We start from the raw sequence: 27,876 nt of genomic DNA, 5'->3' as shown, positions 1-27,876 counted from the left end.
CTTTGTTTTTCACCTCTATTTAACAGGGTTTAACATGTACATGTTGAACCCTGATGATGACAAGGTTCTCATCGAAACTGATTGGAGAAAAAATGTATCAATAAAAAAGTGGTTAACAACAAAGTTGTTTTATTTTATAAAGTTTATAAAATGTGCCACAAAGTATCTGGGAAAAACATTCAAGAAATCAAAGTATTATCTTAAATCGATTTTCGATTCACATTATTATCGAAAATCCGCAAAGTAAACACCACTTCAATTAATTCGTACAATTTATCTGATGAAAATAACACGAAGTAAACAAATAAAGCTTGTTTTTCTTTCTTACTTTGTCTATTCTATTCTACATTTAACACACATAAGTACATCACATAATTGCATTTAGATTCCGCAAAAGGCCATTAATAAATATCTTCAGTAACCAAAAACAATAAATTCCCTCGCTGCCTCCCCAGTTCACGATCTCACACACCGACGCGGGGCTACATTTCTGTATTATTCTCTACTTTCCGTGCCCACCCTCTCCTCTCCAGGATAGGAATGAAGATTGATAGGGGAACCAATCACAGAATCAGGGACTTTCACTGATATTTCTACGATTTGTTCTACAACCCTTAAAAGCTTTATCTATAGGGTGCATCTGCAGAAATCGATAACCTTCAATCCGATTTTATGGGCTATGAAAACTTATTTTATTCCAATCGAATATATTCGGTAGATATATACAAGGTGGCTTGGTGGGTCTCTGCAAAAAAAATCTCAATATGTATAAATTGTGATTTAAATAAATGTATACAAAAAAAATAATCAAAAAAATATATATTATATACACGGCTCGTTTGGTACGTTATTCCACAATTGCCAAAATAATTTATGATTTTTTTTAAACAGAGTTTATTAATCATTGAACATATTATATGTTTATTTGATAAACTAGCATAAATGATGCGTAAACCATTATGAAAATAATACAACATTTTGAATGTGTCCAAATACTGGATTATCTCCAATTACAGGAGTTATTTTCATATTATTATTATTATTATCATTTTTTTTTCTTTACATCTCACCAATAGATGATGTTCACAAAATCTGGATTATCTCCAATTACAGGAGTTATTTTCATATTATTATTATTATAATCATTTTTTTTTCTTTACATCTCACCAATAGATGTCTCTAGTGATTCAAGAACAAGGATTCTATATTGGTTCATATATATAGAACTTCCAAGAATTTGAGTAGATAATGAGAATTTGGTTGTCAATAATGGGTAGAATTGGTGAATGTTACACGTGTGTAAAGTGATCACTTAAACCAGCCTATGACGGTCGTCAGCCCCGCAAATGCCCAGACTTCCATATTCTTCTTCATCTTTGATGAGATGTCAAAAAATAATATGAAAATAATACATAATAATAATAAAACTTATTTTATTCCAATCGAATAAATTCGGTAGATATATTATAAAGACGGTTCGTTTGGTACGTTATTCCACAATAGCTAAAATAATTTATGAAATTATGTAAGATGAGTTTATTAAGCATTGAACATTTTATATGTTTATTTGACAAACTACCATTAATGATGCGTAAAACCCTTATTGAAATAATACACTCGGGCCTTGTATAACACGGTTGTATGGTTTCACAAAAACCCGTGTTATACAAGGTTTAAAGTTCATACAATATTAGGGATTGCGTTCCAAACAAAAAATATCTAAGGTACCTAGTTTATATGAATATGTACTTTATTTTTTTGATAACAAACCTTTTTATTTAATTCATTTGTTTTTCTTAAACCGTGTTATAAAAAGCGTGTACAATACATGTGTAAACAAAAAAAAATGTCACAATTTACACATCCATGTTATATAAAACCGTGTTATACGAGGCCCTTAACTTAAATCGATTCGAATCTGACTGCCATATAGAAAATATTGTACACGTTTTTTTGTATACTTAAAATCAACATAAATGTAGGCCAGTTTCGTGATCCTTTGCGAAATTTTCTAAGACAATATGTTGTAACTTCGAATAACTCTATGTTTCACGCTTTCTAAAAAGCTCTCTCTATACTGTCGTTCGTTCAAAAAATATCAGTTTGAAAGACGGATTTATTACTAGCGCAAATAATCGAAACTTATGGATATTTTTTCATGCCCAGACAATATTTGATGAAAATAAATGGTTTTGTACGCTGAAAATGTCAAACACACGCGATATCATTGCTAAAAATTGAGAAAAATTAAGGTACAATATTATACCGAAAACTAGTCACGAAACAGGTGGTATTTTAAAAAAATATATATTATTTCTCGTTTTTGTTTAATTGTTTACAATTTTTCCAGAACAACAGTACAAGTACCTATTTTCTAATACTTTATATGCGTAAAACTGTTCTGTTAAATTCATGTTTTGTACTGACGTTTCTTGGTGTAACTGCATTTTATAAAATAAAATAACAACTCTAATTTTTCCACGTAATTTTACTTGACTAGCAACCGGGTTTCGTCGTTACCGACATCATCAGACTGGTGAACGAAACCCAGTTGCTGGTCAAATAAAATTAATGTGGAAAATTTTGGATTGTTATTTTATTTTTTGTTCTGTTAAATTCCAAAATAAAACAAATAAAAAAACACTTCTTAAATCATTGCACCTAATCATGAAAGGCAAAACAGAGGGCCGATGAGGTGTGGGCAGAAGATAGATATCCTGGCTCCGGAATATACGAGATCGGACAGGGATCAGGACCATCGAGAAGCTGCTTAGAGCTGCCAAAAACAAGGATAATTACTCTCAAGGGACATAACATGACACGCACAGAAGAAGAAATGCTAAGTTCCAATTTTTTTCTTTGAAGCATCAGCAGTCCGCTGGTTGCCTACCAATGGCGTTAATTCTTAAACCAAAAGGTTGGTCCATCGGGAATAGGGTGGCATCTCCTAAGGAATCAATTATTTGTATTTAACACGTGTCTGCTGCACGTGGCGATACTGTGCGAGCGATGTAACCGGTGCTATTTACGAGGATGTACAGTAAGGGAAGGGAGAGGCCAATTCGCCTGATTTATTTCAGCCCTCAGCTTGGTACCCCGCAGGCGCCTCAGGTGAGGTACGTATGATATATCACCCTTATGGAATGAATTTAAGGGAAACATTTTAAAGGAATTGAAATTAAATATGTAACAGAAGTAATGCCAGGTAGAAGCCCACCTCCATAGTTCCTGATTATCCCACACTAGATTATCCCTCCTGTTCCCAAAATAGATTAAACATCTTTTTATTTTTTTTGACATCTCAACAAAGATGAATAAGAATAGGAAAGTCTCGGCATTTACGGGGCTTACGACCGTTATAGGCTAGTTTAAGTGACCATTTTGCACACGTGTAACATTCACCAATTCTGCCCATGATTCACAACCACGCTACTCAAATTCTTGAAGTTCTATATATGTATGTAGGTATATGATCCAATTTTTGGAACATTGTATTATTGTTAATAAAAATATATTTTTTTAAGTTAGAAGAAACAAAAATCCATTAAATGATCTATAAACCTTGTACATAATTGTAATGCAACTCCCATATATTAAAAAAATCCTCCATAGTGTAGTAGTTACCGCATTTAGATGCATTCGAGTAAGCTAGAGGCCTGGGTTTCATTCCCAGAGGGGGTCAAAATAAATATAAGCGTTTTTTTTTCACTACTTTCTAACTAATCTTCGCGCCGTTTCCCCGCAGGGGTAGACAGAGAGAATAGAATGCCACAAGACTCTGTATTTGGAAATATTATATAATCTATATTTACAGGCAATCTTCGCCTCTTTCACGTTCGTACATCTTTTCATATAAAACCACTGATTTTTCCTGACCTGACCACTTTCAAGTATTTAAAATACTTGATAATGCAAGATTTTCCACTGTCTGCTTTTATTTCCAACTGCATTCGCCTCGTAAACTTATTTTATCATTTTTCTTCGCTCATTCGTTCCACATGCCCAAACCATTTCAACACATATTTCTTAATTTTATCGATGATGCTTATCTCAGCCTGGCATTCTTTCCTTATTTCACCATTCGAACATCTATCATGCATCGTTTAGCGAACATTCGTTTGGGAGATCGCATTTTGACTGCTTTCAGTTTACTTTTATCCTTCTTTTGCTAACTCCATGTTTCACTTCCGTACATTAGGGTTGATACCAGGACTCCGTTGTGTACTACCAGCTTAACTTTTGTCATCTACATTTATAAAATATTTGTAAGATATTTATCGGTAAAGTCTTAAGTGAAAACGTATTTGTGCGCCAATTCAAATTAAAGATAAAATACAGAGAAACATGAAATAAACCTTTACAATGAAATTTATTGAACTCCTGGGAATCAATTTGAAGCGTGCCTTTCGCTGAAATACAATGATCTCTCATCCATATTTAACTCATTCAAAGCAATACCTCGTATCTCGCAAATTTGTTGAAATTGTATTTTATATTTAAAATAATTTACATAAATAAAACACAAAATATATTTTGCACAATAAAAGCATCGATAACTTTGTGTTATGGTAATAAAACACTCTCCTTACCATCCATTGTGATTCATTTGTCGTCTTTCTCTCATTCAAAAAAAAAATTATACAAACGTAATAATTTAATTTTAATTTTTATAATTTTAATGTTTTAATTTTATTTTAATTTGAATGACCTGTTGATGGAATAATTTTCCGAAACCGGTAGTAACAGATAAGTGTTTTAAAAAGTGGTATTACTCAAAGTAAACAATAAATGGTAAGGAGAGTGTTTTTTTAAAACACAAAATGTTAATAATTGAAAACCCAATATAAAATTTGAATTTAAATTATTGTAACCCTTATTTGCACCCAGTGTTACAATGATGGATGTTAGACAATTTATTAATTAATGACTTATAGCCCCGTAAATACCCAAAATTCTGTATTTATATTTCAATAACTTCTTTCTTAAGATGGTCCGATGACATTGTCGCTGTGGGGGGTAAAAACTGGCTGCAAGCAGCAACTGACCGGAGGAAATGGAAAAAACGAAAGAGACAGTGGAGGTCAGAAGTCTCACGAAGAAGAAGAAAAGAAGAACTCCTTCCTCCATGTAAAGATATAATAAAAAGTTTTTTTTTATTATTCATGCAATCACACATTAGATTCTATACCCTACGGGTGATATATCAATATTATATAGGAGATAAAATACATATTTTTTCATATGCAAGAAGATGGAAGTCTAAGCAACCTAGGGCATTTGGCTGGCTTAAGTGATCACTTTATGCATGGCAGAATGATGAACGTTACACAAGCGTATAAAGTGATCTTCTTCTTCTGCTTTTGTTAGGACTGTGTCCTTTTTTCTCGGAGCCTGCTCCTGGGAGGCGGATGTCCAGCTATCCCTCCATCGTTTAGGTGGTCTTCCTGAGGGTTTGCCAACTATTATGCACTCTCTGCTGCTATCCTCAGCAACTCGATCCAAACTCACTCTCCCCACATGATTTTTCACATATCCAAGTTGTAAGCCTTGGGAAACTAAAACATTCATTTTCTTGCGTATAAAAATAATAAATGTTTCATATCAAGTTTAAAAAAACACTGATAATTTTGAAAAAACTTCTTTTTTTCACTCTTTTAGAAGATTTTGATGACTTTTGCAATAATTTCGATTGTTGTATCTCTTATATTTGTTTTTATTCTATAGTATACGAGGTATCGCACTGACTTGAGAATTATATATCCTTGAACGTCACTTTAGTAGCTTTATCTGACAGTATTTGAGTTTGATTCGAGTTTCGTTGAACGAGAAGTAAGGCGAGCAGATATTGGCGAATTGCTTTTTGTAAGATCGGAAAAATATTGTAAACTCGACAAGAAAAAACATTTACTTAGTTTCTTTTATAAAAGTGGGTGATGGTAATTTTGAATATAATGAAAAACAGTAGTCCTTTGTCATAATCAATCATCTTGCCATACTTTTTCAGATATTTAAGCATATACCGAGTGTGTTTGACGTTTTCAGAGAATTAATTATATTCTTAACATGTTGTGTCCAAATATCTGGGTTTCTCATATGAGGAGTTAGTTTTACATTTTCACCTTATGTTTTTTTTTCATTTATTTAGTTTAAATATGCTTCTTATGCCTATTTATTATTTTTATGTTTTGCCATGTTTTGGTTATTTAAAAAAAATCTTTTTTGTTTCTTTATTATTTGTGTTCCAGTCTTGTTAACCTTAATCCCATATCCCAAAATGAGAAATTTAAATTACTGATCGGGAATATTATATGTACATATGACTTATGTATGTAATATATTTTGAAAAAATAAATAAATAAACATTTAAGCATAAATTTGAGAGTTGGTGAATGTTACACGCATGTAAAGTGATCACTTTACCAGCTTATGACAGGTCACAAACCATGAAAATACTTAGACTTAAATATTTTGATTTTTTATTTACAATATTATTTATGTATATGTATAAAAAATCAAAATTTTGAATTTATATAAACTGAAAATACTTTATATTTCATATATAGTTTTTTTTATATTTAAGTGGAGAAACCCAGATTTGTGAACAAGTATTTGGACACCCTCCAAATGCTGTTTTTATTATAGGTGTCTCAACTTTAAATGAACATGTCACACAAGGTGATCACATAAGCCAGCCAAATGCCAGGTCGTAAGCCCTGGGATACTCAGACTTCAATGTTCTTTTATATAAAACGATAGATGGTTCATCTCAAGTTGGGGCACCTTTAATATTGAAAACAAGTAAATATTTACTTATGTGCTATTTATACTAAACAACTATATTCTAACCGTTAAATAATAGCTAGGTTTCATCAGATCCGGTAAGTCGGCTAAAAACGAACGACTTTTTAGCAGTCGGCTGATCAATACTAACAGTCAGTGCAACGAAAATGTTTTAATACGCACGGGAAAAAATGAAAAAAAATATAGACACTGTAATGAACAGAAAGATAGAGTTCTTTGGTCATTTGTTAAGGGAGGGAAATAGAAAATGGTACGTACCTTATTACAAAGCGTTTGCTTTAGGTAAAATACGTATAAATAATATTCAATAATACGTGCTGTATTACAAAATATATTCAGCATACAAAAAATACTTTTTTGTACTGCAAATGCTTCGTAATAAAGTCCAAAGCCTAAAAATTATGAGGGTGGTTCCACTGTAGCAATTAACCGCTATTTTGAGCGGCTATAGACAAAGTAAAAATTACCATAATAACTGTCAACCTTCAGTGTACACAGCCACATTAATAAGAAAAACAAGTAACAAATTGTGGTTACATACATATTTAGATCAAATTTACCAAACAATAATACCAATTATGACAATAAGTTACCAGGGAAACATGTTTATGTGACATTTTGATCACATAATTCATCCCACTATTGGTTCGTGCGCGTTCTGTGTACTAAGAAAAGTAAAGAAAGGCGTCGCGTTTAGATTGAACAACCAAACGGCCAATAATCGGACATCGATCATAATTAAGAAGTTTATTTTGCAGGACTTATTGGTCCTGGAAAAGCCAATTGACTTTGTCATGGGAAACTCACCTGACTTTGGCATTTTATCATTAAAAATTTATTTGTATCAAATTTGATATATTATTTCTCAAGATTCTTTTATTTTTCATATATTTTGTTGTTTTTTCCTTCATTTCATTCAATTTAATGCATAATTGCTACACATTCTTTTATTTTCTGTCTGGTTATATGTTTTGGAGTTTGTGTCTTAAATTTATTAAATTTCATTCATTATAGCTTGAGATTCTTTTATTTTCCATCATTTTATATATTTTGATGTTTTTTCTTCATTTAAGCAAATGTATAATTTATTGCTTGAGATCTTCAAATTAAATAAAAGTGAAAAAACTGAATAGTTGTTTTTTTATTATGAAAATGCAATTCCACTAAAAAAACTTCATTACGAAACATAGATATTTACTTTAAACTCTGTACGTACGAACGATATATTTATTTAACTAAATACGTACATACTGTTAACACCTTGAACATATAAATAAACAATATGACTAACTTTTAATTGAAAAACGTTAGTTATTTTTGTTTCATAGTTTTATACACCTCCGTAGTGTAATGGTCAGCACGCTCGGCTACCGTTCTGGAGGTCCCGGGTTCGATTCCCAGGGGGGGGGTCAAATAAATAAAAGTGATTTTTTCACTGTAATATTTATTCAATATTACCCTGGACTGGTACCTGAAGCGGAGGGCTGATCACCTTTCCTTCGTGTGTAAACGATCAAGATAACACTGCGTTCATATGACGCAGTGCTCTATGCACCATTGGGGTGCCGATAAGGGTTTTATTATTATTATTAGTTTTATACACGAGTTTAAATGAATTGCAGATTTATTTCAATACAATTTTATAATTACTTTATTAATAACTAAAATGTTTAGAGTAAAATAAATATGCTTGACTATGTTGCGATGCCCTTTTAAAGTTTTTACTCGTGCGGTTGCGCCTGGCATTACGCAATCGGTGTAGCATTTTTCAGGAAATGCTAGCGCAAATAAATTATTTATCTCAATTCAGCTTAATGAAAAACTTTTTCAGTAAGCTGTAGGTAGAAATAAACACTATACACCAATACACAAAAGTGTCCGTAATTAAGTCAAGAATTGAAAAAGACGATCTACTTTATTTGAACTAAAACAATATTCACTGTCTTCGAAACGTTAAAAATATCAAACTTAAAAAAAAATTACTTAAGCGCTGATATTTTTTTTTTAAATGGGTGTTTTTTTTTCTTCGCGTATTATAATATTTCACTTCATACAGTTTCTATCGGCCTAAGCGGGCAATTATCAAACACAGGAATCAAATTGAGGTAGAGTGGGCCTATAACTCACGAGTCCTTGAAACTAATCCGACTATTATTTTACTCTTGAGAACCATATATCAAGATACATTAGATATCGTAACAGAGACGAAGCATATTTTTAAAAGAAGGTTATTTGGAAGTCGTGGTTTTTTACAGGGCTTATGAACTGACATTGACTGACTTAAGAATTGATCAATTCATACACTATGTAACTTTCTCCATTCTACCCATTATTGAACATGCAAATTGTTTCAATCCTTGAAAGTGTTATATTTATAAATATATAATTATATTATTATATTATACATATATCGCATTATGTCATACGATATATGTATAATATCCGCCTCCGTAGTGTAATGGTCAGCACGCTCGGCTACCGTTCTAGAGGTCCCGGGTTAGATTGCCAGGGGGAGGTCAAATAAATATAAGTGATTTTTCACTCTAATATTTATTCAATATTACCCTGGACTGGTACCTGAAGCGGAGGGCTGATCACCTTTCCTTCGCGTGTTAACGATCAAGATAACACTGTGTTTTATTTAATACAGTGCCCTATGCACCATTGGGGTGCAAATAAGGGTTTGAATTGAAGTGAAAATTGAAATATCATATTATATCATTTAATTTCCTCAATTCAAACTACATATATGACAGACACGCGTACCATCTGACAGATCATGGACACGTTTGAAAGAATTTGTTTCACATTCCTATACACAGGACCAACCTGCCGATGGTTATACCTGTAGGAAGAGCTACTGCTATGTTGAACAACATCTCATTGGATATTGATCTGTTCCATGTGTCTGAAGGAGTTTTCCGAAGCGGGATTCTTCTACACCTTTAGCGATAGTTCGTGCATATTTTAGATTTTTGTATGTATTAAATGTATACGCTTTAAAAAAATAGTTTGTAATGTAAATGTTGATTGAAAATAAATAAATTGAATTGAATTGAATTTAAATTATGTTCAAAATCAGTCAAAAATATGAGCAAAAAAGTATTTGTTCGGTAAGCCATCGATATATTCACAGAAGTACTCTCTCTCTCGATATTGGATATGCAGGTAGATTATCGAGCTTTTCACTAGCAGAAGTGCACCCTACATGCCCATATTAGATTATCACATCCCTTAAAGCCTGTCTGCAAAGTTGCCAAAAAAAGTCTGAATTGGAGGGTTGCCAGATCTTATTACACGGCCAGCCCCTCGCAGCATCGAGATGCAAGCAGACCGCTTCGTCTCGGAAAAGTATAGCGTTTTTATGCTAAACTCTGAACATATTTCGCGCCGCCATGAATGGAAAACGCATAAAAGACGTTCGTTGGAATGAAGCAATGGGTTTTTTCTTAAAGTGGTAGGATCTGGTTGAACGCGTTCAGAAAACGCCGAAAGCATGCAAAGCGTTTTCTTTTGTTCAAGTTTGTAAGAAGGGCGGTAAAAAGAAGTGAATTGAAATCAGCATGCTTTTACCTAAATTCTCGCAAATGTAAAAAACTTTTCTCCTAGGCATATAATTCATTTTGAATTACGAATTGTTTTCCCTATTTCAATGGACCATTGGCAGTATTCGGCGATGCTGTTAAAATTTGACCTTGTAACGAAAAGTCCATAAAAAATAGATACAGCTGTAGAATGAATAATTATTTATCTGATAAAAATGAATAAAAATGTAAAAAAAAATTATTTGAAACACTAACTTAGTGATTTTCCATTTTATAATTAAAATGTTACTTTGTTTTAAAATCAACTAGTATTAATCAGTCTTGATAAAGAAGCGGTTAGCTTCGAAAGCGGTAGACAATTTAGTTACAATGAAATATGTATAGTAATTTTAAAATAAAGTTACATTTTAATTATAAAAATATAAATGTTCGTTTGTTCAAAATTTTCTCTTAGAGCAACTCACGGATTGCAGTGAAATTTGACACAACGTTGCATTCGTATACGGGCATGTTTTTATATACTGTAACTGATGCTTTCATTAAAACAGCTTTTTCGATCAAAATGGCAGCACCACCTGTTGAACGTAACATTAACACACGCAATACTAAACATTGCTAGTGGCGGGCAGCGTGCTTCTACGATGTTTTTTTTCAATTGCAGTGATTTTATATGGATTTTTAAAAATTTCCTTGCTTCACAAGCATTATGAATTTAAAAAAATATTAGAGAAGTGTGCTTTCTATTTTCACAACGCACGTCCAGGTACAGTTAGTTGTAAATAAATAGCTTTATTGATCGATAAATAAATATTCAAGTTATAAGGTAATCTTCAAGCGATGAATTAACTACTTAATTGCTTCCAGGTTCCTCAAAACGAGGGTATGTAGCACTCTGCAACTACATATGTACATACTTACATATATTAAGGTGTTCAATCGATTCTGCTATGTTACACTACAATTCATCCCACCCAACGCGGCACAGAGTATAATTCGATCCCCTAAGTTGGTCAAAAATATAAACATATATAACTAACTTACTAACCATCACGCCGCTTCCCCGCAGGGGTAGGCAGAGAGAATAGAACGCCACACCACTCTGTCCTTGCAAACATTCTTCGCCTCTTCCACGTTCATGTATCTCCTCATACATACCCGCCGATTGTTACGACTCCTAACCTGAACACTTTCAAACATTTGGCATACCTGATGGTGCCATGTTTTTCTCGGTCTTCCTCTGCTTCTTTTCCCAATTACATTCGCCTCATAAATTTGTTTTTAAATTTCTTTAAACATATATTAAAGACAAAAAAATATTACTACCTCAGCTGATTATTTACCCTATTTTAGTTGACAGCTTCTGAGATGCCGTATAACGTATGTTATTTTTTATGAATTCTGTAATAAGTCTCTTTTTTAGAGACTCTTTTAGAGTCTGCTGGTCGGATTTTTTTTAAATGTATTCAAATCGTATGGTTTTTATTTTATCGCTTTACCCACCCAATGATGCATAAGGTACTGCGTCATATTGACACAACGTTATCTTGATCATTAATTACATGAAGGTAAGGTGATTAGTCCTACGCTTCTGGGTAATCTTTCATAGATGTTTAAAATTTAAATCATAATTTTACAAGGGAATTACTATCACTCTGAATGTTATGTGCTTAAAATTTATATAAACACAACCTGATTCGTAATATTAAACGAAAATTTTAACGACAATATGTTCAAATTCGTTAATTTTGCTCTCTGAAAATGTCATACACACACTAAAAACTTACGAAAAATTGCGAACATTGACATGACAGTTACAATATAAAACGTGCAACATAACATAATCCCGTGCAACGGGATCCTTTGATCAAAGTAAAATATAAATTTTGAATTAAAATTTGTTTCTTTTTTATTAACTACTAGCTGTAAACGTATACACGTTACTTTGTCTCAGTCTGGTAAAATGAAAAACAAATAGAAAAGAAAGCACACACAGTTATAGTGAAGCAATGAAAATATTAAAATCTATGAAACAATAATGCAATCAAAACCATTGAAAATGCTTAATGACAGCACTATCAAGAAGCACGTTGTCTCTTATGAGCAATGTTTAATATTGCGTATATTGCTGTAATGTTCAACAGATGGCACTGCCATTACATAAAAACTGATTTCAAAACATCTTGTAAAAATTTCAAATAAATCGACGAATAACTTAAGGTAATTTCAGATTTTTTAAATTCAAATTTTGAAGCACTTACATTTTTATTCATACTGATTATGCTAATCCCAAAATATTGTAATTATATCAGAATGGAAAGCGATTCACATTTAGAGTCATGACCAAGATTAAAAATGGATTTTCACTCTGTGCGAATTGTCCTCTTCATTTCCCCCGAGGGCTGTAGCGTGTAGCTAGTGGGGTAGGTAGGGGAGAGGTACCTACTTACTGGAGATAATAAATATGTTGTCAATTTGCGCTTACTATGGAAAGGTGTTACAGCGTTGCATGTAGGGAAAACGCCGCGGGCTAACTTTGGGCTTTCAACGGGAACAAAATTATCGACATCCTTCACACGTTTGTACATACTAGCGAGTAAAACCTTTTTCTCATTTTCACGATAAAAATATGATAATGTTTATGCTTGAATGAAAAATCACTAGAAAACATTTTTCGTAAAAAAAATCATGATTGAAATTTGGTTTTATTTTTCCAAAAAAAAACGAACGGTGAGCGGTCAAATACTAAGCCAGGGTGATATTAATTAAATTTTAAAGTAAAAATTACTTGTCTTTCTTTCCATCTCCTGTGAATGAACCCGAGACCTCTCGCATGGTAGCCAAACTCGCAAACATGTTTTGACCTTTTGTAAACTTAACTAATCAAGTAACTTACCATCACGCCGCTTCACCGCAGGGGTAGGCAGAGAGAATACAACGCCACGCCAATATTCGCCTCTTCCACATTCATGCATCTCCTCATACATACCCGCCGATTATACCAACTCCTGACCTGACCTCGCCCAAGTATTTGAAATACTTCACCATGACGATATTTCCTCCGTTTTCTTATGCTTCTATTACCAACCACATTCTTCACTCATTCGGAACATGCCCAAACCATCTCAACGATCAAGTTAACACCGCATCGGAGCAAAGCAGTACCCTATGCACCACTTGTAGCGGATAGGGACCATAAAATGCTTTACACTATGTTTTTAGGATTTTGTTTAATAAAGGGAAAACAACTCGGGTTGTGGTCCCGTGGTTAGCGTCGCGGACTCTTAAGTCAGAGTTTCTTGGTTCGAACCCACTCTAACACAACTTGATACCTATTTCTAATAATGAGCCGCTTAGGCTCACATAAATAGTATGAATTTAAAATATTTGTGTAAATATTAAAAACACAAATATTTCTCTTTTTAAAAATTATAAATAAAATTTAAAAAAACTCCACTACATCATACATTATAAATTAAAGTATGTACAAGGTGTGCATAGTATAGAGGAGGTATGTTTCTGCATTGTACATGATCTGATGGGACACTCTGCGGCGTCCCTCGTCAAATATTGATCATGTTCCCGCACTCACCCCATAACTAGTTATAAATGGGGTGGTTATGTGCACTCACATCGTTATGTAAACTGCAATGAGATGAATACACGACAGTGCAATGCACTGCTGCCAACTTGACGAACCGCGGCTGCATATTAATAATTATTTTTTTTTTAATATCGTAACTATCTTTCTATCAAACAATTAATTAAAGCCACGTTCTCGGGCAAGAAATCTAATAAATTATCTACATCTCTCTCTCTCTCTCTCTCTCTCTCTCTCTCTCTCTCTCTCTCTCTCTCTCTCTCTCTCTATATATATATATATATATATATATATATATATATATATATATATATATATATATATATATATATATATATATATATATATATATATATATATATATATATATATATATATACATATATATATATATATATATATATATATATATATATATATATATATATATATATATATATATATATATATATATATATATATATATATATATATATATATATATATATATATATATATATATATATATATATATATATATATAAATATATATATATATATATATTTAAATATATATATATATATATATATATATATATATATATATATATATGTATATATATGTATATATATATATATATATATATATATATATATATATATATATATATATATATATATATATATATATATATATATATATATATATATATATATATATATATATATATATATATATATATATATATATATATATATATATATATATATATATATATATATTTATATATATATATATATATACATATATATATATATATATATATATATATATATATATATATATATATATATATATATATATATATATATATATATATATATATATGCATGGCCTAGGTGACAATGTCCATGATAGAAGGACCTACAACCTGAGGACGAGCAGAGCTGACCCCGACAGTCTACACCACCGCTACTATAAAAGGCTGGAATTACAATATGGCAATTGATATCGACTTATATTGACGATGATAATTCAACTGCATAAAACGCTTTTGTTATTTTAGCTTTGTTTATAAGTATCTGCTGTCCTTTCTAAATTCTAATGTGGTATCACATTAGTATTGCAATATAATTAAAACATCATAAAAAAGAAAAATTAAGGTAACGCTGAATCAATTAAATGCAGTTCTATTTCCATCATTGGATGCAGATAAGGGTCTGAATAATGAGCATTGAATTTTGTTGCCCTATAGTTGCATCTGAAGCGCAAAATTCATCATTTTCTTTTTGTCTTATTAAAAGCTAACATTTCAGTGCATCAACGAATCCACAGCAATAACAACACGTCATTAATATTTTTTATAAACATTCAAATTTGTTCACAATTCGAATGAAATTTTGCCATCGTAATAGCATTAATTGATCAACTTATTGATTGATCAGATTGAATCCAATGATGTCGGGAGAGTAAAGAAACCAGTTATTGTTATTGTTATTAGATGGGTTAAATTGGCTATCGACCAGTCTTTTAATTCTTTTATATTTACTTTATTTACTAATGTTATTTAGTGTTTGTCAAAAAAGGCGAATGATTGTAGGTTTTGTGTGAAGATATGATTATTGGGTTAATTTAAATACTGTTGAACCGCCGAACCATTTTGAAACAAATAAACTAATAAGAAATTTTCAAAGCGAGTGTTTCCGCCTAGAATTTTCACTCATGAAGTACATAAAATTATAGTTACTTTAAACATAAAGAGTAAATTCTAAAACTTGAAAAGTTGAAGCTAATGTAGGGTCACAATAAGCGGTGTTGCAGGAGCCGTAGCTCGATTTCAGAGTCACTTGGACGTTAGGTAATTTAAAAAAAAAAACAATAAATACGTAACATTTCATTGCATAATTCTCTTTTAAAAAACTGCATTTAACGCGCACGGTCGTTTTATCTGAACGGAAAATATTCCGAATCGATAATTTCTGTATGGGATTGATGCATTTGGAATTACGTAAGAGCAAAACGCCTGCGAATAACTTTTTTTTTTAAATGGTACGTATTTTAGGTACTTAGTAGAGTAGTACCTACTTTGCAAAAAATGCTTACATTGGTTAACTTGCAAATAATAATGTTTTTGTTACTTACTTCAGGTTGATTCCTTAAGGGAGTGGGTTCTTCGTCAATTTCGGCGCCCGCATTTATCCTCCGGGAACTATTACGATATAGCGCAAAACAATGAGGTAATTACATTTTTCATTACAAATTTCAATGAAGTATGTATCACTATCCTATATCCGCACATTTTTGTTTGTATAACGATTAATGCGAGTGGGTTTTCATGGCTGTCGCCGCCCGTCATGTCAATACCAACCTAATGAGATAATTGGCAAACACAATTTTATTTGATTTTATTATCGTGCAATACTAATAATCTATTGTGTGATTCGTATCAACATGAATTTATCTATTTCAGATAATAAACTACTTTTCCATAAATTACAACCAACGACCAGGCGTGATCATTAAACCTGGCGCCTCGAAAGAGCGAAAGAATGACGCGGCCGGGCCCCCCGAACGACAACCTTCCGAAAGTGAAGCTCGTCGTGGTCGGGGATGGAGGCGTCGGCAAAAGTGCGATTACTATACAGTTTTTCCAGAAACTGTTCGTTACAGACTACGATCCGACGATAGAGGACAGTTATATCCAACACACTGAAGTGGATGGCCAATGGTGTGTGCTAGATGGTAAGAAATCTATCTCTTTGCTCCAATTATCTAAACTTTAAAAACCTAAATTGTGCTAAATTACGCCAGTTTTGTAATACTTGTGTATAAACTCATCTAGTATATGTATGGGTCACTCTTAGCCTGTTTGGGAGTTTCTGCAGACAAAACTGTATCTGAGGAGTGAGTTTTTTTGCTATTTTTTTATTTACTTTTTATAGTTTGATGTTATAGGCAAATGATAGTCGATGTTATAAGCAACATTTTCACGAATTAAAAAAAATATTTACACCAGTAAATATGATTCCATTTGTGATTATATTGTTTAAATACAACCACAGATGGCAATACAAGTGCCATTTTAGATTTTAGATATGGATGTCACTGGGCTTTAATTACAAGCGACGCTGTACGGCCATACTTTGAGGAATATTTGGTATGTCCGTACATGTACGGCTATATACAGGTAAAGCTGTCCCACCGCATTTCCAGATCTGATACAGAAGCATATAAGCTTTCTGACAAACCTACTCTTGCAAAGCATTTTTTTTTTTAACTATGTGTCGAAATTTATTGAAAATGTGAAACAAAATAAAATAAAATAAATATACTCCCGGACATGTTAATATCAACATTGTACTGTCGGTAAACCTAACTTTGCTTCTGTCTCCGGCGAGGTGAGGTTTCCGCCTCTTGATGTGCCAAGCACACATCTTATTCGAAAATGGTCAAAAAGTTTGAAGAGACTGATGTAAATTGAAAAACCAAAATTATCAAAAAGGATACAAAAAGTGGAGAGTGTTAATCAATCTGTTTGTGACAATCTGAACCTTTCAATTCGTAAGCGCGCAAGTACTTTAAATGTGCATAAATATCGCTTTACCGTATTTTACACGAAGATCTTAAGGTGCACCCCTTGAAGATTCAATTGTTGCAAGAATTAAAGCTCCACTTCGTAAACCAGGCAATTGAGTGGCAATGAGGCAAGCTCATTTTTATCTTAATGGATATGTGAATAAGCAGAACTATCGCTACTGAAGTGTAACAAATCCAATGAAACCCAAGCATCAGGAACCCCTTCATTTACCTAATGTGACCTTATGGGCTGCGATGTCAGCGCGAGGAACTGTCGGTCCCTACATTTTTGAAGACAAAAGGTGACGTGCAGTTACAGTGAATTCAGAGCATTATGTGGAGATGTTCTTGGTGTTTAAATTGCAAAATTTTCCTGGCTATAACCAAAGAACATGGTTCCAACAGGACAGAGCGCCGTCCCCGTGTTAGTTAAATTTTCCCTGGCTAATTGATCTCTTATAGGTGTCATAAATTGGCCTCCACGCAGTCCTGATTTAACTCCTGTGAACTTTTTACTGTGGGGTTATCTTAGGGTGGTGACTGACCGGAGCATTTCGTCGTAATGTAACATCGCTCGCAGCGAGCATCCGAAACTATGGATGGAGCGCTCGGCTCGCTATACTGACTTCCTGAATGCTCGCGTCGTAACGTGTTACGTTACGACGGAGCGAAATGGCTCCGGTCAGTCACCACCCTTAAATCTAAAATTTACATCAGTAAACCGACTTCTCCGGCGCATTTGAAAGATGCGAAATAACAGCCATCACGGAGTCTACCTGCAGGGCTATCGTTTGAAATTTTGGTGTTCGACTAAATGAGTCCCGCAAACGCGAGTTTACATTTGGGCAATATAATTTTTAACAAGTAAATTCCCAAACAATGTACTTTAATAAACAATCAACATTTTATAATTCATATTTGAAGCAATTACTTTGTGATTTTCCATTTTATAATGAAAATATAACTGTGTTTTAAAATCGCTATAAATATTTTATTATAACTTATAATGTCTACCGGTTTCGAAGCTAACCGCTTCTTTTTCAAGACTGATTAATACTTTATCAATCAGTTTTTTATTTATCAGTCTTGAAAAAGAAGCGGTGAGCTTCGAAACCGGTAGACATTATGATTAAGTTATAATAAAATATTAATAGCGATTGTAAAACAAATTTATATTATATTTATAATAAACATTTTATCGATAAATGGGTTACTTCTTTTTTTAATCGATCCACTAAATGTGAAATTTCTTTTAAAACACCTGTATAAGGGTCAGATGATCAGTTCTGCGCTTCTGCTTATGGTATCAGCAAATGGAATTATTAGATGGGATATAGATGACTGAAACGAAGGAACATAGGGTGAAGGACATTGCTGCTAAATGAGAAAGAAAATGTTTTATTTATTGTTTCGGCTTTGTGGTAAAACATGTTATAATGATTAAAGAAAACACTTGTTTTTTTACCACTTTATACAGACCTGAATGATGGAAGTTTAACTTCTGAAACATGTAGTCTTTAATAAAACTCAAGTGGTAAAAAACAAGTGTTTTCTTTAATCATTATAGAAAGAAAATGAATTAGAAATAACGGGCAGGAAATCGAGAATAGCAGCAATGGCTGGGGCAAACCCGGGTTTCTGTTATGTATCGCCATTGATATAATAGGTACAGCATCCAATATAGGCATGCGTTTTTAACAACCATTATCATTTTTAACAACATTATGAGTATGTCATGGACACCCTCAAAATGTTGTTACTAAATTATCTGGCCAAATTATAAGCTAAAATAATAAAATGAAAAGAATATTTTCCGTCATTTCTCAAATATGCGATTATAATCCAGGATTCGGACTTCACATACAAGTATAAGAGTTTCTGCTCAGTAAAAAAAAAGCTTCTTCATCTTACCAATAGGTGTCTCTAGTGGAAATTATAGTGATTCTTGTACAATGTCTCGAAATTGGATCATATACATACAACTTCCAAGAATTTGAGTAGTGTGGTTGTCAATCATGGGTAGAATTGGTGAATGTAACTCGTGTGTAAAGTGATCACTTAAACCAGCCTATGATAATCGTAAGACCCGTAAATGCCCAGACTTCCATATTCTTCCTCTATGTTGAGATGTCAAAAATAATATTATCATTTTTTATTAAATCTACATTTAAAAAAAAAACTAACTAACCATCACGCCGCTTCTCCGCAGGGGTAGGCAGAGAGAATCGAACGCCACACCACTTTGTCTTTGCAAACATTCTTTGTCTCTTCTACATTCATGCATCTCCTCATACATACCCGACGATTATTACGACTCCTGAATTCGCTCCATAAATTTGTTTAACCGTTCTTTCTTCACTCATACGCTCCACATGTCCAAACCATCTCAACACACCTTTCTTAATTTTATCGATAATGCTTATCTCAGCCTTACATTCTTTCCTTATTTCATCATTCGAACATCTATCAAACATCGTTTTGCCACACATTCGTCTGAGGTATCGCATTTCGACTGCATTCAGTCTGCTTTCATCCTTCTTTTGCCAACTCCATGCTTCGCTTCCATACATAAGGGTTGGAACCAGAACTCCATTGTGTACTGCCAGTTTAGCTTCCGCTGATAGATTTTTATTTGCTAAAACTGATTTTAGTGCACCATTCACTCTGTTCCCAGCATTCACTCTCCTTTCTATGTCTTTATCAATCTTTCCATCCCTAGAAAACATACTACCCAAATATATGAAATCATCTACCTGTTCCAAAATCTCCCCATTTACCAATATTTCACACTCAGATCTACATTCATCTCTTTCAAAAACCATGATTCTTCTATTACTAGATCCTAAGGATCTGTTTGTGCCTCCGCTTGTAGCTCTTGGGATGTTGACTCCCAGCTGTCTTTCCACCTTTTTGGAGGTCTGCCTGGGGGTCTGCGTCCTTCAGGGATTCCTTGGAGGGCGAACATTTAAAAAATAAACATTTAAATTGAAAATGAAATTGGCTTTACATTTAAAATGAAAAATAAAATCCATGGATGTTTTACGGTTTGCAGTTCTGGACACGGCTGGGCAGGAAGAGTTCAGCGCCATGAGAGAGCAGTATATGAGGAAAGGAGATGGGTTTCTTCTCGTGTACTCCGTAACGGACAAGCAGAGCTATGAGAACATCAGCAACTTCCACACACAAATCCTAAGAGTCAAAGACAGGTACACATATCATTATGTATTACATTGTCCACCTCATTGTCTCCACATTTCGGCTGTCCAAACTTAAAACACAGTAAGGGACATTTTTTTAGTACATTTTTTTTTTGCAATTTTGGACTAAGTAGAATATACTTAGTCCAAAAATGCAAAAAAAAAGTACTGCAAAAAAATGTCCCTTACTGTGTTTTGAGTTTGGACAGCCGATTTGGCTATTGAACTGTTATTAAATTGTAAAGATAAAGAAGATAAATTGAATCATTCTAACTAACCATCACGCCGGTTCCCGCAGGGGTAGGCAGAGAGAATAGAATGCCACACCACTCTGTCTTTGCAAACATTCTTCGCCTCTTCCACGTTCATGCATCTCCTCATACATACCCGCTGATTATTACGACTCCTAACCTGACCACTTTCAAGTATTTGGCATACCTGATCGTGCCATGTTTTTCTCGGTCTTCCTCTGCTCCTTTTTCCAATTACATTCGCCTTATAAATTTGTTTTACATTTCTTTCCTCACTCATTCAGCCTACATGTCCAAACCATCTCAACACACCTTTCTTAATTTTATCGATAATGCTTATCTCAGCTTTGCATTCCCTCCTTATTTCACTATTTGAACATTTATCATACATCATTTTGTCACATATTCTTCTGAGAGATCGCATTTCGACTGCATTCAGTCTACTTTCATCCTTCTTTTGCCAACTCCATGTTTCACTTCCATACATTAGAGTTGGAACCAGGACTCCGTTGTGCACTGCCAGTTTAGCTTCCGCTGATAGGTTTTTATTTGCTATAACTGATTTCAATGCACCATTCACTTTGTTCCCAGCATTCACTCTCCTTTCTATGTCTTTATCAATCTTTTCATCCCTAGAAAACATACTACCCAAATATGTATACGAAATCATCTACCTGTTCCAAAATTAATCATTCAAAAACTTCAATGTCAGAAAATAAGGAATTTTTGTTTGTTATTTTATGAAAACTATGTACCAATCTCTTTGTTAAGGTCTAAACTATAGATTGAAAAATCACTAATATTTATTTTGACCCTCTTGGAAATCAAACCCGGGTCCTCCAGCATGGTAGCCTAGCACTCTAACCACTACTATGGAGGCGGACTCCTCAAGAATACCTACAAATTACTTTTTCACTTCAATATTTATTTCATTTTGTCCTGGGCTGGTACCTGAAGTACAGGACTGATCACCTTGCCTTCACTATAAATTATGATCAAATTATTTTACTGGCACAATCCAATGTGATACCCTATGAACTATCGGTGGGTATAAGAGCTTAGGAGAAGGTTGGTGAAGGAAACGTGACACAGTGGGGAAAAAATGGCTTCTATATTGATGTTCAAAATTCATCCAGGGTTTAATTCACCTTAAGTAGGTACCTGGCACAGTAATAAAATAAAGACTTATTTTTTACAACTTCAGCATTTTTTATTAACAGTCTAGTAAAATAGTTTTGTCCGCCTCTGTAGTGTAATGGTCAGCACGCTCGGCTATCGTTCTGGAGGTCCCAGGTTCGATTCTCAAGGGGGGTAAAATAAATATAAGTGATTTTTTCACTGTAATATTTATTAAATACATATTACCCTGGACTGGTACCTGAAGCGGAGGGCTGATCACCTTTCCTTCATGTGTAAATGATTAAGATAACACTACGTTTATATAACACAGTGCCCTATGCACCATTGGGTGCGGATAAGGGTTTTATTATTATATATTATAAAATAGTTGAATGTTAAAATCCTCCTCAAAAAGCCAATATCTGCAATCAAAACCGGAAAGTACCCGGAAAATATTTAAATCATAATGATAATTTTTACTTGGCAGCTGTTCTAAACAGCGATTAAATGTTGCTGTGAACCCACTCTCTCAAGTTTTAAAGCCAAAATATATGTTTCCTTCCTATGCTGTGTTACTTTCGACTTTGTAATATATGGTAGAACCTCTCACAACGAGCACCTCTCATAACGAGTAATTCCCATAACATGCAAAAATGATTAACGGGCAACATTTCACATAGCGAGTGGAGGAAGTAGCAGAGCAACAATCTGACGCAATAAGGGAAATGCCGAAAGTATGGGAAACTGTTGCATTGTACATTGAAAAGCATCACCCTAATAAAAAGATGGCTTTTCAATCTACAAATTTAATCAACAGCAATGGTGTTTCACATTTTCACCAGATTTTAATGCGTAAATAAAAACAAATGTCTCTTTTTTTACAGCTTTTTTGCATAAAATAAAAAAAAAATGTCTTAAATTCAAAATAATAAGCTTGTTTAATTTTTTTTATTATTTTATGCAAATCGAAATCCCATTCCAGGTTATTTTGCTTTTTAACAATTTATAAGTGTGTAATACATATTGTGTGTAACATTTTTTTTTTTTTTTTTATTTGTATACATTTATTTCAATCACAATTTTTACATATGTAGAACATTTTTATTTTTTTGCAGAGACCCACCAAGCCAATGAGTTGCAGTATTTTATATTGATTTATATGGTAAAAATTGTTTCGCTTAATGATTGTTTCACACAGGGCTTTTTTTAAACAAAAAAGGTCCCGGAACTCTGTTAATGTCAAGCTTTTTACTAAATAAAAAAATATACATACATATATATATATATATATATATATATATATATATATATATATATATATATATATATATATATATATATATATTATATATTTATATTTATATCTGTTGTAGATGCTTGTTTGCAGGTAGAATAGTAAGGATAGGGAAGGTAAATGTGAGGAATACATCATAAACACCCAGACTAATTGAAAATAAATCTTTCTTGAATACTTTTTGGTGGGAATCATATGCGCGACACCAGATTCACAGTCGAGCGTCTACCCAACTATGCCACGGCGCCTGTCACAAATCATTTAAATATTCATTACAGTACACCATATTTTATCATTTTGAGTTATGTAATTTTATATTGTTTGTCCGCTTCCGTGGTGTAATGATTAGCGTGTTTAGCTACCGTGCTGAAGGTCCCGGGTTCTATTCCCAGGAGAGGTTGAAAATAAATATTAGTCATTTTACACTCAAATATTTATTTAATATTACTCTGGACTGATCCCTGAAGCGCAGGAGTGATCACCTTGCCTTCATCTGTTAACGATCAAAATAAAACTGTCAATATGATGCAGTGCCCTATGCACCGTAGGGTGCAAATAAGGGTTAAAAAATTATAGGTTGTAATTACATAAGCGCAAACATTGTTTTGCCTAATTGATTTTAAAAAATTTATTTATCCACGAAAAAAGGTGAGGGACGCTATTCCATCCCACCGCGTTACACAAAAAAAATGCCCCGGTTTCACATAACGAGTAATATTCTGAAACGAATCGATCTCGTTATGAGAGGTTCCACTGTAATATGTATTACTTTCCCCTCATAACTTGTTACTGATTCTTGGATGTGTCTATAAATAGCCAACATTGGATTTCACTTGCACTCAGGGACATGTACCCCATGTTGCTGGTGGCCAACAAGGTGGACCTGGTACATCTTCGTAAAGTGTCGGAGGAGGCGGGCCGGGAGCTCGCCCACAAGCTCCACATACCCTACATCGAGACCAGCGCCAAGGATCCCCCCTTGAACGTCGACGCCGCATTTCACGAGGTCAGAAAAACCCCCCTTTATTCATTATCACCAATTATTCATTATATATCACTCACTCCTTTCAACAACGTAGAGTTTCTGCTTAGTAAAAAGCTTCCACCAAATTCCACCAAAAAACGTCATTACGAAACTTACATATTTATTTACAACATATATGTTGTAAATAAATTATCTGGTCAAATTATAAGCTAAAATGATAAAAATGAAAATGATATTTTTTGGCGTTTCTCATGTGTGTGATTATGATTCAGGATTCGGACCTCACATACTAACAAAAGAGTTTCTGCTCAATTAAAAGCTTCTTTTCATCTCACCAATAGACGTCTCTATAAAAGTTCTAGTGATTCAAGAACAAGGTTTCTAAATTGGTTCATATGTATAGAACTTCCAAGAATTTGAGTAGTGTGGTTGTCAATAATGGGTAGAATTGGTGAATGTTACACGTGTGTAAAGTGATCACTTAAACCAGCCTATGGCGGTCGTCAGCCCCGTAAATGCCCAGACTTCTATATTCTTCTTCATCTTTGATGAGATGTCAGAAAATAATATAATGAAATATATTAAAAATAAATATCAAGCCACTTTTTGAACTTTTTGCTGTGCAATAGATCTTTTTAGGTAAAAACCTGAAGGTTTTTTCTCCATTTGAAAAATATTTAGTGTATTTTAAAAAAATAATTAAACAATACCTTTTCTTCAAAATGCAAAAACAACACTTTCTGCCCTGTAGCGGGTAAATATTAAGCTAAAAATATGCCGCTTTCGCTGGGATATAGTACATTTTCTGAGCATTCCGAATATTTTTCATATAAATACCAAATATTTTATATGAAAAATCGGGATCATAATTTCAGAATATTTTTCAAATTTAAATTGTAATATAACTTTGTAATTCAAACAGTATCAACAGTTTTTTTTCTTTTATAGTTTTTTTTTTATTATTTTACGTTGTAAAATAAATAAAATGTATCAAATTACAATCTGAATATAGGCTCACTCACCTTAAAATTTCTGATAAAAGGGTTTAAAAGTTTTTAGCTAGAATTTATAAGCCTTCATTCCGTAATACAATCAGTTTTATGAAATGAAGATAAGCCGTTTGTTTTGAGACTATTCATCCATTACTCGTTTCCTTTTAGGTGGTGAAGATTATCAGAAACCAGCCGCCGGCCGAGATGGAGAAGAGACGTCGCCGTCGCCGCTTGTCCACCAAATGCGTCATATTCTGAAGCATCGGCACTCATGTCGTCACGCTACTAATCTTCACGGAACCTCTTCCGCTCTTGTTGTCTGTACTCCCTCAGCCGCGTGATATCGCATAATGAATTACCCGCTGGCCCAAATGTGTTGTAAACAATATAATGTAAAAATACGTCGCAACTCATTCTAATACCAAATGCATTGAATATTGTGTTGTCCTATTTTGCTTATTGACGAAATATTGTGTTCAATATATATATTTTAATAAAACTTATAATAGACACGATACAAATTGACGTTCCGTACGATATATTATTTAAAATGAATATGCCAATGCTTAATAATTATAATAATTTATATTTAAGATACGAAAAATATTATTAGATTTTTTATGACTGCCCGGATCTCAAATCAAACGTTATTTTGAAAACAAATCAGCCTAAATTAGTTGTAGATTTTTTAAATATATTTTCTTTAAGACTGCTATTTATTTACGTATACAGTATAGTCTCTATAGTTTAACAAGTCAAGTGAGCCATGTTTTGAGAATGATGGACATGTACAGTACTATTTTGTATTAATAATTAGAGTAATCCTATTTTTTTGTTTAAAATTCAGTAACCCGACAATCTGCCGATATCTGACACTTGTGTCCAATTTACCCCGAATTTCAGAGACTACTGTATAAGTTGAGTATATATGTATGCTTTACGTAGGGGTCTCACAAACATCGTACAAATGACATCTGTGTATATGGCATTATAAAGACTTTATTTTTTCCTTTTGGTAGGATTCTATGCAAGCCTTTTTTTCTTCAATATTTAAGTGCAGGATATCTATCAATTTTATTTTCTCCGCAGTTTAAGTAAAGCATAGTGGACTATATTTATGAAATTTATAATTCCTCGAGTGCAGCTACCGTTTCTTTGTTTTTAAATAACTTAATTTTCCCCAAAAAAATAAAAAATACTTGAAGTGTATGCAATCTGCCGCAATAGCAAAACGAGTTCTTATAAGAGACACTGCCTTCGATGAGAATTGAAAATGATAACGGCATTCACTGTTAAAAATAAAGTCCGCTGTACTTTAATTTCTGCTAAAAAAAAAACATACAAAGTTTTGCAGTTATGTTTTAGAAAAATCTTAAGGAGTACCACTTCGAGAAAAAATGCAATTACCTCTCTGCAATGGCATATATAGTATGTGGCAAACCCCCTTATAGTAATAAATACATTTACTAGTCATACAAAAGTGTGATCTACATTTAAGAGTAACGGAATTGATGTAAAATACATTGTACTTAATATAGATTACCTAATTATACCGACTTATCATCACCTAACATTGTACAATTTTTCATTTTCCTTTAAGTCTTCAAAATCTAAATATTTCACTATACCAAAGAAAGCGTACATTTGGATACATCCTTTTTTATGTCATTTTTCATCACAACATCCAATGCGTATTGCATTTTATTTAACTTGGCCAAAAAGATAAACTATCCTATACTATAATTAACTTTTATATACATGATACATATTATTTATTATAGTGTCAAACACATTTGTTGAAGAATGATTAATTTATACATAATATTATAGTCATATACATATGTGTACATAGATTTAATACATACGGGGTGGCTAAATGAAGACAATATGTACCACATTTCAAATAATAAAAAATTTTACATTTTATGCAAAATCACTCACATTGTTCCTTAAACACTTTATTCGGATTTTACTATTATGTTATGTGTGGAATCCAGCATCTACCAAATGTGCATCTCTTGCTATGTTACCATTGAGCTCTATTCATCACTTTTCACATATCGCTCACTCCTTTCAAGAACGTCATAAATCAAAAATTGTCAATTTTCAGTTGTGCATGTTTTCGGAATGCCCAGAAAATATACTATATCCCAGCAAAAGAGTCATATTTTTAACTTAATATTTACCCGCTACAGGGCAGAAAGTGTTGTTTTTGCATTTTGAAGAAAAGGTATTATTTAATTATTTTTTTAAATATACTAAATATTTTTTAAATGGAAAAAAAAACATTTAGGTTTTCCCAAAAAAGATCTGTTGCACAGTAAAAAATTCAATAAGTAGCTTGATATTTATTTTTAATACCTTGTATTTTATTTTTATACTTTAAAAACGTTCTCCTGAAAAATCAAGTTTTTTGATTTATGACGTTCTTGAAAGGAGTGAGCGATATGTATATCTATTGATATTTCATTTACATGTCTCCGATATTCTCCTTAAAGTGTAAAGTATTCCTCGGCTTGCCAGTATAGAGACATCTCT

General features: G+C 32.9%; 2 protein-coding genes across 3 annotated transcripts in view; one reads left to right on the top strand and one right to left on the bottom strand.

Moving 5' to 3' along the window:
- LOC148303924 (uncharacterized) overlaps positions 1–16,294 on the bottom strand; it is a 73,287-nt gene extending 56,993 nt beyond the window's left edge. Inside the window, exon 1 of the mRNA XM_088269136.1 lies at positions 16,067–16,294. The gene's annotated coding sequence lies outside the window, so the exon portion shown is untranslated. The remainder of the gene's footprint in view (positions 1–16,066) is intronic.
- Positions 16,065–27,252, top strand: LOC148303923 (ras-related protein M-Ras-like). Of its 2 annotated transcripts, none has more exons than XM_088269139.1 (5): positions 16,065–16,161; positions 16,395–16,666; positions 20,553–20,706; positions 24,205–24,367; positions 25,507–27,252. In XM_088269139.1, exons 2-5 carry the CDS (start codon positions 16,474–16,476, stop codon positions 25,594–25,596), a joined length of 600 nt encoding a protein of 199 aa, XP_088125265.1. In that variant the 5' UTR covers positions 16,065–16,161; positions 16,395–16,473; the 3' UTR covers positions 25,597–27,252. The 2 variants fall into 2 exon arrangements, with proteins under 2 accessions (XP_088125265.1, XP_088125264.1); XM_088269138.1 differs by having other exon boundaries at positions 24,178–24,367.
- The last annotated feature ends 624 nt before the right edge of the window (positions 27,253–27,876 follow it).

This window comes from Brachycentrus maculatus, unplaced genomic scaffold (assembly GCF_059751285.1).
Source record: "Brachycentrus maculatus isolate JH-2025_06_01 unplaced genomic scaffold, ASM5975128v1 h1tg000340l, whole genome shotgun sequence".
Lineage (NCBI taxonomy): Eukaryota > Metazoa > Arthropoda > Insecta > Trichoptera > Brachycentridae > Brachycentrus > Brachycentrus maculatus.
The sequence above is the reverse complement of the archived record's forward strand: the minus strand, read 5'-3'. Positions and strand labels throughout refer to the sequence as shown.